The sequence below is a fragment of the Amblyomma mixtum genome, chromosome 9 (genome assembly GCF_055824585.1).
Source record: "Amblyomma mixtum isolate Tamu chromosome 9, ASM5582458v1, whole genome shotgun sequence".
Taxonomy (NCBI): domain Eukaryota; kingdom Metazoa; phylum Arthropoda; class Arachnida; order Ixodida; family Ixodidae; genus Amblyomma; species Amblyomma mixtum.
Genome location: NC_143020.1, coordinates 86,689,845 through 86,708,057, shown reverse-complemented (window position 1 = coordinate 86,708,057; position 18,213 = coordinate 86,689,845). Strand labels below are relative to the sequence as shown.

At 44.5% G+C, this 18,213-nt stretch overlaps 1 protein-coding gene across 1 annotated transcript; it reads right to left on the bottom strand.

Moving 5' to 3' along the window:
• Nucleotides 1-334: 334 nt before the first annotated feature.
• LOC149329993 (uncharacterized) lies at nucleotides 335-17,499 on the bottom strand. Its single transcript, XM_089559703.1, has 3 exons — nucleotides 17,114-17,499; nucleotides 2,273-2,438; nucleotides 335-1,059 (listed from the first exon to the last, which is right to left on the bottom strand). The coding sequence occupies exons 1-3, from the start codon at nucleotides 17,229-17,231 to the stop codon at nucleotides 471-473; spliced, it is 873 nt and encodes a 290-aa protein (XP_089415829.1). The 5' UTR covers nucleotides 17,232-17,499; the 3' UTR covers nucleotides 335-470.
• Nucleotides 17,500-18,213: the final 714 nt, after the last annotated feature.

The window sequence follows — 18,213 nt, the reverse complement described above, 5'->3', positions numbered from 1 at the left end:
GTTTTTATTTTTCAGACCACTTTCTTCTATGCATCAGCTGCTCGTATACTGACAAAGTGAAAGAAAATAATTCCCTCCAAACCTCCTCGTGGGATAATGGGATCTAAGTCGAATTGACATGTTCGTGAGTGAATTCTTTTCTCTCAGTTTGTTGATACGAACATGTTGTGTATAAAAGCAAGTGGTCTGGCTATAAAAACCTGAGTTGTTAACGCTCTGCCCTGTAAAGTTCCTTCCTTCTTGTGCTGTCTTTCTGTGCTAAAAGCTACTTTTTGCAATAATTCACGGCTGATAAAAATTTGCGCGAAAAAACACACACAGAACAGGGTCAAGAGCAAGAGCACCTTCGTTTTTGCTGTCCTTGTTTATTTAGACTTCGTTTCCACTGTGGAGGTGTGGCGTGTGCGCATGTGGCTTCTCATATCGGCCATGTCCCGAAAGCCTTCCCCGCAGTGGGGGCAGTGCAGCCTCTATTGGCGGTAATGCACCTCCCGCTCGTGTCTCATGGCGTTGCTGCGTAGTGTGAACAACACCCCGCACTGTGAGCAGGCGTGGGGCCTCTGCCCCGTGTGTGTCAGCAGGTGTCTGTTGAGGTTCCCCTTCTCTTTGAACCCCCTTCCACAGTGGGGACACAGATGCGATTTAGCCCCGCCATCCACAGAGTGCTGCTCCTGGCGGTGACGCGTCAGAATGTACTTTCGATTGAAGCGCTGTCCGCAGTCCGCGCACTGGTGCGGCATCTCCCCAGAGTGCATCAGCAGGTGGCGGGTGAGGTCATGACGGCGTGTAAAGCCCTTCCCACACTCCTGGCACACGAAGGGCCGCTCACCAGTGTGGATACGCACAGAGTGGACCAGCAGGTGGCGGGTGAGGTCATGACGGCGTGTGAAGCCCTTCCCACACTCCTCGCACACGAAGGGCCACTCACCAGTGTGGATCACAGAGTGGACCAGCAGGTGGCGGTTGAGGTCATGACGGCGTGTGAAGCCCTTCCCACACTCCTGACACACGAAGGGCCGCTCACCAGTGTGGATACGCACATGGGCGGTGACATGGGATCTGGGTGTGTGACAACGGAAGAAAATTCCAGTGATGCACTTGTCTGCTAAGGTGCAGCGGTGCGAAAGCATTTCTCTTACTGCTGCTGATTATGTTGCTGCGCGTCAGTTTCTTTATGCCTTTGCCATTTCGAAGTCTTGTTTTCGCTCTGACTCCAGTTCTTCCACTTCCGAGGGCGTAGGTGCCATTGCTAGTGTGTCTAGTATGCACACAAAAGTACTAATTAAATAATTATTTCAATAATTAAGCAATTCATAAATTTGATAAAATTCCCAACAAATGTGCAAAGTGGATTAAATAAGTAATTCGGTCAATTCTATGTGATTAAATTATCAGTGTGATGACAATGCAATTTAATTGTTTCTTTTATCAATTCAATAAATAAATAATTCATCGAGACAATTAATTTTGTTTACATGTTAGGTAATTAACAGAACACCGAAATACTTTGGCCAATTAACTAACCATGAAATTAATCATTTGGTGACGTAATTCATTCTTGCTAATTACATAATTATTGAATCAACTATTCTATTAATTACACCCATAATGGATGATTGACAGTTCGTGCGGACACGCTCTGCGAACAGGCCCTGTACACGACACTCATGAGACAAAAATGCTTTCACATTGAGAGAAGCTAACACAGTAAGCATCCAAGCCTCACTGACGACGCAGAGGATAAAAATTAAGATGCCCACAGCAAGAGTGTTGCCATCTGTGGCCGCGGATCCAGTCCTGCCTTTTCCACATGGCCGTTCCACGCATGCGCACCTCCACCAGCTCCAGCCTGAAAACCAACTGCCAGCTCTCACAGCGTATGCTCAGTTCATGTTAGTGATGGTCGCTTGCGACAGATGACAACTGTGCTCAAACATACTCTTGCCACTTAGCAGGCTCTGTTGGAGCCTCTGAACTGGATTCTCATTTTTTCATCGCCTGTTCTCAACCAGTGGCAATAAAATTTCTGCCTTTCCCCAGAGGGCGCCACGTTATGTCTAAAAAGTGGAGGAGGGCGCAGTATATGTTATATTTTTTCTCTGTAATGCCACAGCATCCTGTTCTAACTCTTGTCAAATCGTGCTATTGCTCCCATCCCCTCCCACCCTTCTTTAATCTAAGTAATGGAGAACACTTATTTGTTGCAAAGTCGTAGGTGTATATATACATATTAGCAGCACCCAAACAAGGCGAGTAGTCAAACCTGTCTTACTTTTTATCGCTGGAGTAGGGGCAGTAGATGCAACAGTGATTTCCCTGTGGCCTCTGCGGGTGCTTGCGCTGCCTGTGTTTCTCGAGGTGGTCTTGCTCGGAAAACAACTTGCCACATGTGTCGCAGGAGAAGACCGATTGCAGATCAAGTTTGTAGTTTCCATCGTCTGAGCGCAGAAAAAACACACAATTAACAGAGAGCTCATGAACGACCTAACATGAGGTTCCAGCATCAATCTCCAGTCGTCAGAAATTCACACATACAGACGCCGCCACAGTGGCACACTGGTTATGGTGCTCAGCTGCTGACCTGAAAGACGCGGGTTCGATCCTGGCTGCGGCGGTTGAATTTCTTTGGAGGAGAAATTCAAGACGCCCATGCACCGTGCGATGTCAGTGCACATTAAGGAACCCCAGGTGGTCGAAATTTCCGGAGCCCTCCAGTACAGCGTCCCTCATAGCCTTAGTCGCTTTGGGACGTTAAACCCCATAAACCAAACCAAACACATACAGATGTGCACAGAAGAGTTGTTATTGCTTTGTTTTCATTGCCTTGTGCAATTTCTTGTGCGAAGTACCACTGGTGCACCTCTGTAGTGGCAAGGACAACTGCATCAATGCCGATCATTCTTATAAGCTACTACCATATCTGGTGCTTGCCTCACGGTTCGGCTTTTCGGAAGGTGACAAAAGAGTGGAGGAAATCGGTGTTTATGCGAGTGACAGCGCCGAGGGGAGGTGAGGGTTGGCGGCTACCACCCCGTAAACCTGGCGGACCTTATTAAACATTTGCCCAGCGCTTCCGAGAGACACTGAATAGGAGGATGTTATTACCTAATGTAGGCCTTGTTAGGCGCTCTCCATGGCAGGCGATATATACCAAGTGTTTCAGGAAAGCATGGCACTGATTAAAAATATAGGTTTCTGAGATAACAGTATGGCTTCTGTGTCATAGTAATAACATGTGTGAATGGACATCAGAACAGTGATGAATTGTTTTAACTAGGGAGTTGATGATTTTAATTGTAACAGTTAATTTTCTATTCCCATGGCCTTCTCTGCCGCGCCTCGATTGGCTCTGCGAAAGCAGCAAGCAGCAGTGAGCGCCACTGACACTTGAGTGTACTCTAAAGAACGGACAAGACAGAAGCCAACAGACACTAAATCCAAGGAGTGTAAGGAAATTTTTTTAATTTGTGATGTTTATCAATGAAAGATTGTTTAAAGATAACATTTTAAAGATAATTCATTACAACACAGAAGAAAAACAACCACACGTCACCGGTTAGATCAGAACACATGGCCTCCGAATTTCATGTCCGGTGCTCTGCCAATTGTAGAACCTTCGTTATCTGTAAATGAAAAACTACTGCCGGTACAGTGCCACACCTAGACAGGTGTTCAGATATGTTTGTAGGCTGGCAGTCCACTGTGTTGCCACATGTTCAATTTTTTTATTTTACCATACAGTGCTCTATTTTGTGCTTTTTGTTCCACAAGGGGGAAGAGAGTTGGCATTTACAATGTATTTTGATGTTCCTTCCCCAACCTTCTGTTAACAAAAAAATATTACCATCGTATAATTTATTCCATTAACAAATACATTGCAAGCAAAGGAGCAAGCCTTGCTGCTATCCACAATTATTTTAAAAAAGAGGGGGATGATGATGTATCGTGGTTTCGATTTTGAGACCAAAAGATTACTCGCCTCAGAGGGCGCTCAATTAGCGGTGCTGAGTCTATTCAAGGGTCCGCGCTCAGAATAAATGAGACTCTCTCAATGGCGGTCAGCATCTGCGTCCCTGTATCTCTCTTGAGGCCGTTGTCCCGGCGTGCCCCAAGCTGCTTCGGGAACTTCGTGGTGGCCACGCCAACACAGTTGCTCCCTTCCCTTACAGTGCGTTTCAGGTGTCCACCGAGATGTGAGACAGATACTGCGTGATTTCCTTTCCTAAAAAACCAATTTTCAATTTGCCAATATTCCAACATTGACAGAGACACGCATTTTCCCTTCTGCATATGAAGCAAGAAAGCGGCGTTAAAAAGAAATTAGAACTATCTCGGCACTTCACAGTATGTGGCAGTTCTTTGCATACTCACGGCAGTTGGACTTTGTTGGAGGTTTAGCTAGAGCCAGTTTCGGTTTCGTGAATTCAGGATGCAGTGGTTTCCGTTCTGCAAAATTACAGTAAAGAGTCGTGTGTGTGTTTTCCGTAATTCTTTTTTTGTTTGTATCTCCATTTATGCTAGCAATCAGTGATGTCTGTTTTTGTGCACGACTGTGTGCCGTTGATTCTGGCCCGAAAAAAGTTTGGAAAGAGATCCTGCCACGTGCATGTCGACAGCGATGTAGGAGGGCTAGATCGCTCGTGACACGCACGGAAGTACATCATAAACACGTGACAACATATTAAACAAAAGGGCGCATACAATCGACATAAACTTTTAGAATATTCATTTACAGCCTAAATACTCCCCTGTAATAATACAACTGTTAAGTTTTGTTCTTATATTTAGTTGAAATGTTTTTAAAACTTTTTTAAAGTGCATGAGTTCAGGCGAGTCGGCGGCCATGGCGTGAGGTGGAGTTCGCACACACGAACGAATTTCGTGCAGGCCGTCGGCTCGAAGGCATTTGGTTCGTCCATACATTTATACTCGATGTTGAGCAAGCGTACACGACAGCATACCCCATGTCGTGCTTTTACCCATGTTTATGTTTTTACCTCCCTGCCTGACTAGGACATGGGGGCTCTTCTGCTGGCCAACATTCTACCGACTGTTGTGTAAATCAGAGAAAATCGAAAAAAAATTCTCTCGTCTTAACCGCACGTTTGTTCGAGTTCAAATTTCGCACAGAGGTTGCATTTGGTGGTCAGTTTTGTTTTATACTACAATTAGATGGGCTACTTGCCTGATTCGGTCAGAATTATTTGGAAATCTCCATCGTCTGTGGCATAGAGTCTGTGGCTTCGCAACCCTGGTACCCGTGGCGCCATCTGGCACCCACCGGAGAAACGAGCCCTCTACCGGGGTGGGCGGCGTAGGGAGTGACTAGATGTGTGTGCATGTGTTTGTGTACTCTGGCTGGGCACCGCACCAGCTGTGCTCATCTGATTCAAAGGACAAGGCCACAGTCATCATCAGGCTGTCTCGACTAACTCGGCTCCCACTGTTACACAGGGGTGAAAGAATTATCATGCAGGATCTCAGAATATTTGGCGTGCATAGCAATTTCATGGAGTGCAATTTCTAACTACATAGAGGGCTTCGATGTCACACTGCGCTCGATGCCGCTGTGATGCTTCAAGCTATTGAAAGGAAAGAAAGTTCCCTGTGCCCGTCTCTCAAAATTGTTTTTTTTTTTTGGGGTGGTTATGAAGATTCCGTGATGCCTTCCAATACGAAAGATCTGAATTGCTCTGGAGCCGGACCGCTTGTCAGGCTTTCATTGGTTACTGTCACATAAAGGAAGGCGCATATCTGCACATGTTGCTGTAAATAGGCTGTCCAGCAGTGCGGCCTGGAATAAAAGCCTCTCTATCCAACTTTTGTTTTTCAAATGGAGGCAGCCTCTGACTGATCCTTTGCGCGTTCTCATGCGCTCACCAACCCCGACCATGAATCTTGTCAACCAATCTTTTGGTCTTGAGCTGTTGCCTAGCAACAGTGACACCACATTCAGTTTGTTGTGTGTGAAATATATAATAAAATAAATATTGCTGCAACTGAAGTTTGAACCTGCAGCGGTGCGAAGAGAGCAGCTTTGCTGGCCAATGCTATAGGGTACTATGCTATCGCCACAGCTGATCATGCCTCATGTTAAATTGCAACACACCCTTGCACTCTGCATTGCACATTGTCGTCTTCGTCAGCCTTCAGGCGCGAATAGATCGGATCACCTTATCCTCGATCAGAGCTTAACCTAGTCTGATATCCTTGCCAGACTTGCTGACGACCCAGCAAAGCAAGACCATGAGCCAATCAGGCTAAACACATGCCTTTGCACGTCTATTCAGGTGAACTATGTGAAAACCCTATCGTTTTTAAGTCTATGTTGATCATTATTTCTTGTCTGACAAAGTGAGAACTGCATTTGGAAATGGTGCATTGCATATCTTGGTTGCACATATGAGGATGTATGCGCTGATGTAAAATATGTAAACTGGGTGCAGATAGCTTTGGGTTCTGTTTTTCGAAATGCTTGAGCAGATTCTTGTAGGGTATTAACAAGGAAAAGCTATGTACCACATTTTCCAAGCTTTGTCTTTGCAAGTTTCTTTTCTTTCTCGAGTCCTTTTCACAAAATTGTTTTTCCTGCTGCTGTTCTATCTACTCCTCCAACCTGAACCACGGGGTAAGCGGCCTTACTGCGGCACCTGGCTAAGTCAGTAGGATTTGAGTCAAGGAGAAATCAAGAAATCCTCAATATCTGTGCATTGCACGTGCACTCTAAAGAGCACCAGCTGGTCTAAATTAATCTGGTGTTCACCGTTATGGTGTTCCTAATAGCTAACATGTCACTGAGGAATTTTAGGTCACATAGTTTACAATTTAATTTTTTTTTTGGCAATTCTAGGGAGCTCAAGTTAGTCTTGCATCTGATGAAGTTAAAGTACAATCCCCCCATAGGAGATTAGGGACGCATTTACACACATTTACGTTTAAGTGTTATGTATGATGGGTGATCAGAGCAGAGCACAGAACTGCATGGGAACACTTAATTTCCTCACCCTCGTTGTCCTTCGAAAGGATAGAGCAGACCAAAGAAAGCTCCTGAAACATCTGTGTTCTAAGACACTTTAGCTGAGTCCCAGAGCCAAAAATTCTGTGCTCATATGACTTATTTTGCAGTTCTTATAGTCACTTCAGTATGCCTGTAGTGCCAAATTTAAGAGAAGAATGTTGCTTGGTTGGCGGAAAGACTCTTCGGAAAGCTGAAGAAAAAAACTAAGGCAGATTACATGCTCTGTAAGAATGATGACACAGGGATGCTATTTGAGTTTGGTTCCACTAAGTTAACCATGATTATACTTGTCATTTATATCTATGTCGTCTATTGTACCGCCCCCCCCCCCCCCAATTTCAATGAACACTCAGTCATCAGTATGTGCAAGTGTTTATTTATGTACCACCCACAGATAGACACTTGACATGCCCTCCCCCCTGAGTCACAACTAATACCACAGTTGTTCTCTGCGTAACACAACACAGCCACCCCTGGTGGCACCATTTGGCACCTCTTTCTCTCTTTCTTCTTTCACTCACACCTTCCTCCCTTCCCTTAGGATGCTTTCAATTTTTCAATTTTCTCTTTCTTCATTTATTCCCTCCCTCTCTCCTTTATCCCTTCTCTTGTGGGGCAGTTCCGGTGTCCCCAGAGATGTGAGCCTACTGCCCATTTTCTTTCCTCAAAAAACAATTTTCAGTTTCCTCTTCATTTCTTCTTTCAATCCCTCCTTTACCTGTTCTCTTGCACTGTTCAGGTGTCCCCAGATATGTGAGCCTACTGACCATTTCCTTTCCTCAAAAACCAATTTTCAATTTCCTGTTTCTTCACTTCTTTCACTCACTCCTTTATCTGTTCTCCTGCGCTGTTCAGGTGTCCCCAGAGATGTGAGTTTACTGCCCATTTCCTTTCCTCAAAAACCAATTTTCAATTTCCTGTTTCTTTACTTCTTTCACTCCCTCCTTTATCTGTTCTCCTGCACTGTTCAGGTGTCCGCAGAGATGTGAGTTTACTGCCATTTTCCTTTCCTCAAAAACCAATTTTCAATTTTCTGTTTCTTCACTTCTTTCACTCCCTCCTTTATCTGTTCTCCTGCACTGTTCAGGTGTCCGCAGAGATGCGAGTTTACTGCCCATTTCCTTTCCTCAAAAACCAATTTTCAATTTCCTGTTTCTTCACTTCTTTCACTCCCTACTTTATCTGTTCTCCTGCACTGTTCAGGTGTCCACAGAGATGTGAGTTTACTGCCATTTTCCTTTCCTCAAAAACCAATTTTCAATTTTCTGTTTCTTCACTTCTTTCACTCCCTCCTTTATCTGTTCTCCTGCACTGTTCAGGTGTCCGCAGAGATGCGAGTTTACTGCCCATTTCCTTTCCTCAAAAACCAATTTTCAATTTCCTGTTTCTTCACTTCTTTCACTCCCTCCTTTATCTGTTCTCCTGCACTGTTCAGGTGTCCGCAGAGATGTGAGTTTACTGCCCATTTCCTTTCCTCAAAAACCAATTTTCAATTTCCTGTTTCTTCACTTCTTTCACTCCCTCCTTTATCTGTTTTCCTGCACTGTTCAGGTGTCCGCAGAGATGTGAGTTTACTGCCATTTTCCTTTCCTCAAAAACCAATTTTCAATTTCCTGTTTCTTCACTTCTTTCACTCCCTCCTTTATCTGTTCTCCTGCACTGTTCAGGTGTCCGCAGAGATGTGAGTTTACTGCCCATTTCCTTTCCTCAAAAACCAATTTTCAATTTCCTGTTTCTTCACTTCTTTCACTCCCTCCTTTATCTGTTCTCCTGCACTGTTCAGGTGTCCGCAGAGATGTGAGTTTACTGCCCATTTTCTTTCCTCAAAAACCAATTTTCAATTTCCTGTTTCTTCACTTCTTTCACTCCCTCCTTTATCTGTTCTCCTGCACTGTTCAGGTGTCCGCAGAGATGTGAGTTTACTGCATGCCCATTTCCTTTCCTCAAAAACCAATTTTCAATTTCCTGTTTCTTCACTTCTTTCACTCCCTCCTTTATCTGTTCTCCTGCACTGTTCAGGTGTCCGCAGAGATGTGAGTTTACTGCCCATTTCCTTTCCTCAAAAACCAATTTTCAATTTCCTGTTCCATCACTTCTTTCACTCCCTCCTTTATCTGTTCTCCTGCACTGTTCAGGTGTCCGCAGAGATGTGAGTTTACTGCCATTTTCCTTTCCTCAAAAACCAATTTTCAATTTCCTGTTTCTTCACTTCTTTCACTCCCGCCTTTATCTGTTCCCCTGCACTGTTCAGGTGTCCGCAGAGATGTGAGTTTACTGCCCATTTCCTTTCCTCAAAAACCAATTTTCAATTTCCTGTTTCTTCACTTCTTTCACTCCCTCCTTTATCTGTTCTCCTGCACTGCTCAGGTGTCCGCAGAGATGCGAGTTTACTGCCATTTTCCTTTCCTCAAAAACCAATTTTCAATTTCCTTTTTCTTCATTTCTTCTTTCACTCCCTCCTTATCTGTTCTCTTGCACTGTTCAGGTGTCCCCTGAGATGTGAGCCTACTGCCACCCATTTCTTTTCCTCAAAAACCAATTTTCAATTTCCTGTTTCTTCATTTTTTCCCTCCCTCCTTTACCTGTTCTCTTGCATGGTTCAGGTGTCCCCAGAGATGTAAGCCTACCATCAGTTATCCATACTCCACATTACTCGCTGTGCACATTTCCTTGATTTTACCTAGAATTTCCTTACCTCTGCTTGCTCACAAAGCGATTAGGATCTCTTCATACCCTTTACTGCTACTCTGGCGTTTTACTTTCCAGGCTACACTGCACTGTCCTTAATTGAAATTCCACCCCCTGCCTCAATTCAGGATATTAGCCAAGTGCGCTTCATCCTACTCATCTCATAAAAGTGCGACTCCCTGTTCCACTTTATTATTCTATACACATCAACACATCACGAGAGGCACGTTTTGAAGACAGTGTCATGTGTCTGCACATGCTTAAGAACAATAAACGTTTTCTCTGACTTTTGGCCTTATTGCATTGTCTTACTTTTTCCACACTAAACATGAACAAGAATAAGCTGGATGGTCCCCGCCAAAGTTCACACCATATGTTTGAAGGTGGAAGTGATCTGGGCTAAATGGTGCTGTTGGTTCCCAAGATTTTCAAATTGCCAGAACACCCTCTGTTCACATAAACTCTGCTCCAGGGGCAGATTTATGCCTGGATAGGGAGGAAACTCTTTCCCAAGCAAAAAGTTTCACACAGGCAATCCAAACTGAACCCAATTTTTTAGACAAAAAAGGCTCATAAATACATTGCCCAAATGGGATTCTCCCCCCAAACCACCTCCTCCAAGAATGACCCATAAGCCTGCCTCTGCTTGGCCCATGCCCATATTCATAACTAATGACAATGGGGTGAGGAGCTCTCTTCATGCCCTATGTTATTTTTTTTGGGAAGGGGCGTGAAACTAAATTTAGAAATCAGCATTTTATTTTTGTCACATCATATGATTATTTTTTACACAGAGATTACAAAATGGTATTGTGATCTTGGACATTTCCCTTTTACAGACATCAACACTTTTTTAGCATATAAATTTGCTCTGTGTTTAGAGACTAGTGCGTTGTAATTGTTTCTCTTACGGTACTGAGTTTCCGTAGATTTGGGCTGAGCCCGACAAAAAAGAGATCGCTTCAGCAACCAAATTGTTCTTGCTTTAAATTTGCCAGCACACTGTATTAGGCAAGTTGGACATAGTTGATCTTGAAGACCAGCCCAAAACAAAGGACCAATGAAAGAGAAGATGACACGGGCACCGCCTAACAAACTGAAGGTTTAGTGGAAAACTCAGGAAATAAATAAGGTGAAAACGCGGGAAACCTAAACCGAAACAAAAAACACAAAAACATCAAGGATTACACTGCAGAGGAAAGACACTTATCAAGGACCACTGTCTGGTTTCTCTGCAATGCAACAGACGGTTTTGCCACACGCATGTTGGAGTTCTTAGCGAAGCAATATGCTCCAAAAAGTTCCCTGTTTATCTGGTTACTACTCTTGCATGCTACTGACAGATTATGCAAATCCGGCAGGCAAGGATGATATTCATGTTCTTTGCATTCATAGCAGTGCTGTGCGAGGTTAAAAGGGCAATTTTTTCTTGTGACGAGAATTTTCGTGCCCTTTCATTCTGACATTTCTGCATGTAGCTATTCGACCATAGTATATCTTTCTGCATGACAAAAGAATCATACACACCACCCTTTGCAACTAATGAACTTGTCTGCATGTGATACAGTGCATTTTGAACGTCCTTTCTGGAATAGGCCGGTTCCAGCTTCTCATTCACTGCAGCACACACTTTCCCAGCTTCATATTCGGTGGAGAACACTGCCTGCACACTGTGTCACACTGCGATTTTTTTTACACGATGAGAAACACTGTGCAGATATCCAGATGGACATGACCTCCTTCTTCTGTGTCTCTTCCTGGTGCCCATGAGGAGAATGTGTAGCCTTTTCAACAGCGGATGCTGTTTAAGCCACAGGTTGTGTGGCTGCCTCCACAGTAATAAGGTCAGGGCTAAAGGAGGGACTGAAAGAAGAAATGAAGAAAGAGGACATTGAAAATTGGTTTTTGAGGAAAGGAAATGGGCAGTAGGCTCTCATCTCTGGGGACACCTGAACAGTGCAAGAGAACAGATAAAGGAGGGAGTGAAAGAATAAAAGAAGAAATTGAAAATTGTTTTTTTTAGGAAAGGAAATGGGCAGTAGGCTCACATCTCTTGGGACACCTGAACAGTGCAAGAGAACAGATACAGGAGGGAAGTGAAAGAAGAAATGAAGAAAGAGGAAATTGAGAATTGGTTTTTAGGGAAAGGAAATGGACAGTAGGCTCTCATCTCTGGGGACACCTGAACAGTGCAAGAGAACAGATACAGGAGGGAGTGAAAGAAGAAATGAAGAAAGAGAAAATTGAGAATTGGTTTTTAGGGAAAGGAGATGGGCAATAGGCTCTCATCTCTGGGGACACCTGAACAGTGCAAGAGAACAGATACAGGAGGGAGTGAAAGAAGAAATGAAGAAAGAGGAAATTGAGAATTGGTTTTTAGGGAAAGGAAATGGACATTAGGCTCTCATCTCTGGGGACACCTGAACAGTGCAAGAGAACAGATACAGGAGGGAGTGAAAGAAGAAATGAAGAAAGAGGAAATTGAAAATTGGTTTTTAGGGAAAGGAAATGGACAGTAGGCTCTCATCTCTGGGGACACCTGAACAGTGCAAGAGAACAGATACAGGAGGGAGTGAAAGAAGAAATGAAGAAAGAGAAAATTGAGAATTGGTTTTTAGGGAAAGGAGATGGGCAATAGGCTCTCATCTCTGGGGACACCTGAACAGTGCAAGAGAACAGATACAGGAGGGAAGTGAAAGAAGAAATGAAGAAAGAGGAAATTGAGAATTGGTTTTTAGGGAAAGGAAATGGACAGTAGGCTCTCATCTCTGGGGACACCTGAACAGTGCAAGAGAACAGATACAGGAGGGAAGTGAAAGAAGAAATGAAGAAAGAGGAAATTGAAAATTGGTTTTTAGGGAAAGGAAATGGACAGTAGGCTCACATCTCTGGTAACACCTGAACTGCCCCATAAGAGAAGGGATAAAGGAGAGAGGGAGGGAATAAATGAAGAAAGAGAAAATTGAAAAATTGGCTTTTGAGGAAAGGACCCTAAGGGAAGGGAGTAAGGTGGGAGTGAAAGAAGAAAGAGACAAAGAGGTGCCATCTGGTGCCAGCAGGTGTGGCTGTGTTGTATTAGTTGTGACAGAGGGGGGAGGGGGATGTGAGGTGTGTGTCTGTGGGTGGTACAGAAATAAACACTTGTACCTACTAATGACTGAGTGGTCATGGATATTGGGGGGGAGGGGGGTGGTACAATAGACAACATAGATATAAATGACAAGTATAATCATGGTTAACTTAGTGGAACCAAACTCAAAATGCATCGCTGTGTCATCAGTCTTACAGAGGGTATAATCTGCTTTAGTTTTTTTGTTCAGCTTTCCGAAGAGTCTTTCCGCCAACCAAGCAACATTCTTCTCTTAAATTTGGCACTACAGGCGTACTGAAGTTTGGTTTGGTTTATGGTGTTTAACGTCCCAAAGCGACTCAGGCTATGAGAGATGCCGTAGTGAAAGGCTCTGGAAATTTTGACCACCTGGGGTTCTTTAATGTGCACTGACATCACACAGGATGCGGGCCTCTAGAACTTTGCCTCCATCGAAATTTGTGCAAAATAAGTCATATGAGCACAGAATTTTTGCCTCTGGGACTCAGCTAAAGTGCCTTAGAACACAGACGTTTCAGGAGCTTTCTTTGGTCTGCTCTATCCTTTCGAAGGACAACGAAGATGTGGAAATTAAGTATTCCCATGCAGTTCTGTGCTCTGCTCATGGCGCTTCTCACCCTCCATACATAACACTTAAACGCGAATGTGTGTAAATGCGTCCCTACTCTCCTATGGGGGGATTGTACTTTAACTTCATCAGACGCAAGACTAACTTGAGCTCCCTAGATGTTGGAAAAAAAAGTGAATTGTGAACTATGTGACTTAACATCCCTCAGTGACACATTAGCTATTAGGAACACCATAGCTGGGGACACCAAATTAATTTAGACCAGCTGGGGTTCTTTAGGGTGCAATTGAGATTTCTGAATTTCTCCTTGACTCAAATCCTACTAACTTAGCCAGGTGCCGCGGTAACGCCGCTGACCCAGTGGTTCAAATTTGAGAAGTAGATAGAACAGCAGCAGGAAAAACAATTTTGCGAAAAGGACTCTAGAAAGAAAAGAAACTTGCAAAGACAAAGCTTGGAAAATGTGGTACATAGCATTTCCTTGTTAATACCCTACAAGAATCTGCTCAAGCATTTCGAAAAACAGAACCCAAAGCTATCTGCACCCAGTTTACACATTTTACATCAGCACATACATCCTGATATGTGCAGCCAAGATACGCAATGCACCATTTCCAACTGCAGTTTTCACTTTGTCAGACAAGAAATAATGATCAACACAGACTTAAGAACGATAGAGTTTTCACATAGTTCACCTGAATAGACATGCAAAGGCATGTGTTTAGCCTGATTGGCTCATGGTCTTGCTTTGCTGGGTCGTCAGCAAGTCTGGCAAGGATATCAGACTAGGTTAAGCTCTGATAGAGGCTTTAGGTGATCCCATCTATGCGCACCTGAAGGCTGACAAAGACGACAATGTGCAATGCAGTGTGCAAGGGTGTGTTGCAATTTAACATGAGGCATGATCGGCTGTGACGATAGCATAGTACCCTAGAGCATTGGCCAGCAAAGCTGATCTGTTCACGCCGCTGCAGGTTCAAATTCCAGTTGCAGCAATATCTATTTTATTATTTATTTGATACACAACAAACTTAGTGTGGTGCCACTGTTGCTAAGCAACAGCTCAAGACCAAAAGATCGGTTGATTCATGGTCGGGGTTGGTGAGCGCATGAGAATGCGCAAAGGATCAGTCAGAGGCTGCCTTCGTTTGAAAAACAAAAGTTGGGTAGAAAGGCTTTCATTCCAGGCCGCACTGCTGGAGAGCTTATTTACAGAAACATGTGCAGATATGCACCTTCCTTTATGTGACAGTAACCAATGAAAGCCAGACAAGCGGTCTGGCTCCAGAGCAATTCAGATCTTTCGTATCGGAAGGCATCACGAAATCTTCATAACCACCCCAAAAAAAAACAATTTTGAGGGACGGTGGCAGGGAACTTTCTCTGCTTTCAATAGCTTGAAGCATCACAGCAGCATCGAGTGCAGTGCGGTAACGAAGCCCTCTATGTAGTTAGAAATTGCACTCCATGAAATTGCTATGCACGCCAAATATTCTGAGATCCTGCATGATAATTCTTTCACTCCTGTGGAACAGTGGGAGTCGAGTTAGTCGAGACAGCCTGATGATGACTGTGGCCTTGTCCTTTGAATCAGAGAAGCACAGATGGTGTGGTGCCCACCCAGAGTACACAAACACATGCACACACATCTAGCCACTCCCTACACAGAATGCATGCACACGCATGAAAACACACATACAACTGGAACAGCAATGACAGCAGCACATCGTAATCTTGCTGGCCATTTCATTGACTGCTTCCTCACGACACCCCAAACCAGTTTTTAGAGGTGCTCCTAGTATCGTCTGTACACAGCACCCACCACCCGGCAAGGTGCTTCTCGATGGTCTCCACTGGGGCTCAGATATTACGCTTGCTGCTGTGATCGCGATCCAGTACCTCTAGCTGGGCGTGAAATGGAGACCCAAACACCTGTAGAATTTGTCATCCGTGGTGGACTAGAAAGGCCTTGGCAGCAGGGAGCCAGTTGTTCCGCAGTTTTGTCTGCTTGCCCACACATTCAGGATAGCGTGCTCTTCACTGTCTGATGAAATCGGCACCGCATCAGGTAAGGGCAGCCTGTCGGTAGCCTTGTGAAGGCCGTAACTGAATTTCAACGAAGATCTCCACTCCCAGACATCGGAACTTTAAACACTGGGCAAAGGTGTTATTTTTCAAGGTTAATTCTTAATCCGCCGTGTTGGATCCAGCCAAACAGATAACCACAGCCTTCTTGGAACTGAGCTGTGGGTTCTGACGAGTAACCATATTCTGGCAGTTGTTTAGCAGCAATTGCAAATCCTTGGGGGGTATTCCACAGGCAGTACTAGATCGTCCGCGAAGGTTTTACCCGGCAGTCAGCAGTCGTCATCCATGCCAGCTGAGGCGGAAACCTACTGCGACCTAAGCAGCTCTCGCTCGATGCTCGCCATATAGAATATACGAGCGGCGACAACAGACACACTTGGTGCCGACCTTTCTTCACTGCGATGGGGCCGATCGAGGACCCGAAGTGCGCGACGACCATGTTTCCTGACAGAGACGTTGAATGTCGGCCAGCAGAAGCTCCGGAGCCCCCAGGTCCGAGTCCAATAGGGAGAAAAGCACGGCATGGGGTATGCTGTCGTGTACGCTTGCTCGACATCGAGTATAACCGTATGGGCGAACTAAATGACTTCGAGCCGACAGCCTGGACGAAATTCGTTCATGTGAGCGAACTTCGCCTCACACCATGGCCGCCGCCTCACCTGAACTCATGCACTTTAAAAACATTTCAACTAAATATAAGAACAAAACCTAGCAGTTGTATTATTACAGGTGAGTATTTAAGCTGTAACTGTATATTCTAAAAGTTTATGTCGATTGTATGCGCACTTTTGTTTAAATATGTTGCCACGTGGTTATGATGTACAGTCTTTTTCAAAAGTTTAGAGCCCAGGGGGTTCACTTCCAAGCTTTATAGTGGGACTCCAGGAGCATTCATGGAAGTCCTACCTACTGCAGGAGGCAGTGCCAGAAATCTTCTCATGTCCAGGAAATTTGGAGCGCTAGAGATCCATTAAAAACGACACAGTGTGGCCCGAAAGAAAACCCCCTGGGCTCCAAACTTTTGACAAAGGCTGTACTTTGCTGCGTGTCACGAGTGATCTAGCCCCCTGTTGACACACGCGTGGCAGGGGCCTCTTTCAATTTATGCACAGCTGTTTTCTTTGAAAATTGCGTCAACCTGGTAGCCACGAAATGTATTAATTGCGGGATAGTACACGCGAGATGTGTTTTCAAACAAACAGCTCAGGAGGAAGGCAGTGAAAAAAAAATTTCAGGGGGCACTTTGGCTTTCTAAAATGGTGCAAGGCGAAGCGTTTCCTGGCGCAGTTCTTTAGTTATTTATTTTTATTTATCATATTTTATTTGTTTTATTTTTCTTCTTTATCTTTTTTATTTCATATTTATTTTTCATATTTGATTTTTACTTGTTTCTTTTTAATTTTTTTTTACTTAAGTGGCAGTGAAAAAAGAAAGAGGGACCGTAATGAAGAAACTGAAAATTGTATTTGAGGAAAGGTAATTTCGCAGAAACTGTCTCACATATCTCGGTGGACACCCGTCAAAACATGGACACATCTGTTGACACGACTGCCGACACGACACACGGACGCAGACACGGCTGCCGACACGGATTGCTGACACCATGAGGCATTAAAGGCTTTCGCCTTAATAGTTCACTCACCCAGCTTCAGCTCGCAGCTATCTTTGATGTTCGCGTACCACGATTTCTCCGAAAGGCTCTGCCATTCTCCGTCCGTGAAATCTTGACGAATTTCTGCAAAGTCGTCTTCGTTCGCCATCTCTATCAAAGCACGACAGTCTCAGCTAAGATCTCCCTCAACTTCCGTGCGTAAACTGACGCTCGGAGAGGCTCTCGGCTGTTTGAACGCAGAGCGGTTTATGCAAGGAGAATACAGCTTAGGCACGCAGAATCAGTTTAGCTTTGCTATCACGCAACTAGTAATTTTTTCTAAAGGTTTTGTGATAAACGTTGCGTACACTGATCGTGTATTATGAGCACACGATTACAAATAATTACAAAGCCATTGCAGTGGTTGTCGAGGTCCTCATCTGGCCACAATGTTACTCAGGCCAACTTGACGAAGGGGAGGTTGGAGGATTGGTGGCGGAAATCAAGGGAGGCGTGAATTTCAAGGGTAATAGGATAGACAGATTAGATATTGTAAGAGCGAAAGGGAAAAGAAAATTAAATTAACAATGGGGGAAGTATAGGCTAGGTGGCGAAAGCTACCGCCCGGTACAAAGGGTAAAGCCATTATCATCCATCCATCTATCCATGTCCAAGAACGTTGACTCAGGCAACAACGGGCAACAACGACAAGATTGATGTAATCAGTCACAGCCTCCTCTATTTTTTAGCCTCCTAAAAAATAGAGGAGGCTATGAATCAGTTTATTTTGGCTTTTTATTACGGTGGTGGGATGAATGTGGGAGGCCCATTTGGTCGCGTTGTTGTGTGGTAGTATGTTGAGTCTCTGGAATCGCGCCTCGATCTTATTTTCACCGCATGAAACATAGCGCGAGCACCAACCGCGCCGTAGCCGCTTGTTTGAACAGCACGCGCATTTTAAGGCGAAAGCCTTTAATGCCTCATGCTGTCCTTAGAAATCCGTGTCGGCAGCCGTGTCTGCGTCCGTGTCGGCAGCCGTGTCCACAGATGTGTCCGCGTTTTGACGGTTGTTCACCGAGATATGGAGACAATTACTGCATAATTTCCTTTCCTCAAATACAATTTTCAGTTTCTTCATTACGGCCTCTCTT

Coding starts and splice junctions, on each gene's coding strand:
- LOC149329993 (XM_089559703.1), bottom strand. CDS start 17,231: ATGGCGAACGAAGACGACTTTGCAGAAATTCGTCAAGATTTCACGGAC. Junction 2,439..17,113: donor TAGCTGCGAGCTGAAGCTGG/GTGAGTGAACTA, acceptor TTCTGCGCTCAG/ACGATGGAAACTACAAACTT. Junction 1,060..2,272: donor CCCTACTCCAGCGATAAAAA/GTAAGACAGGTT, acceptor TCACACACCCAG/ATCCCATGTCACCGCCCATG.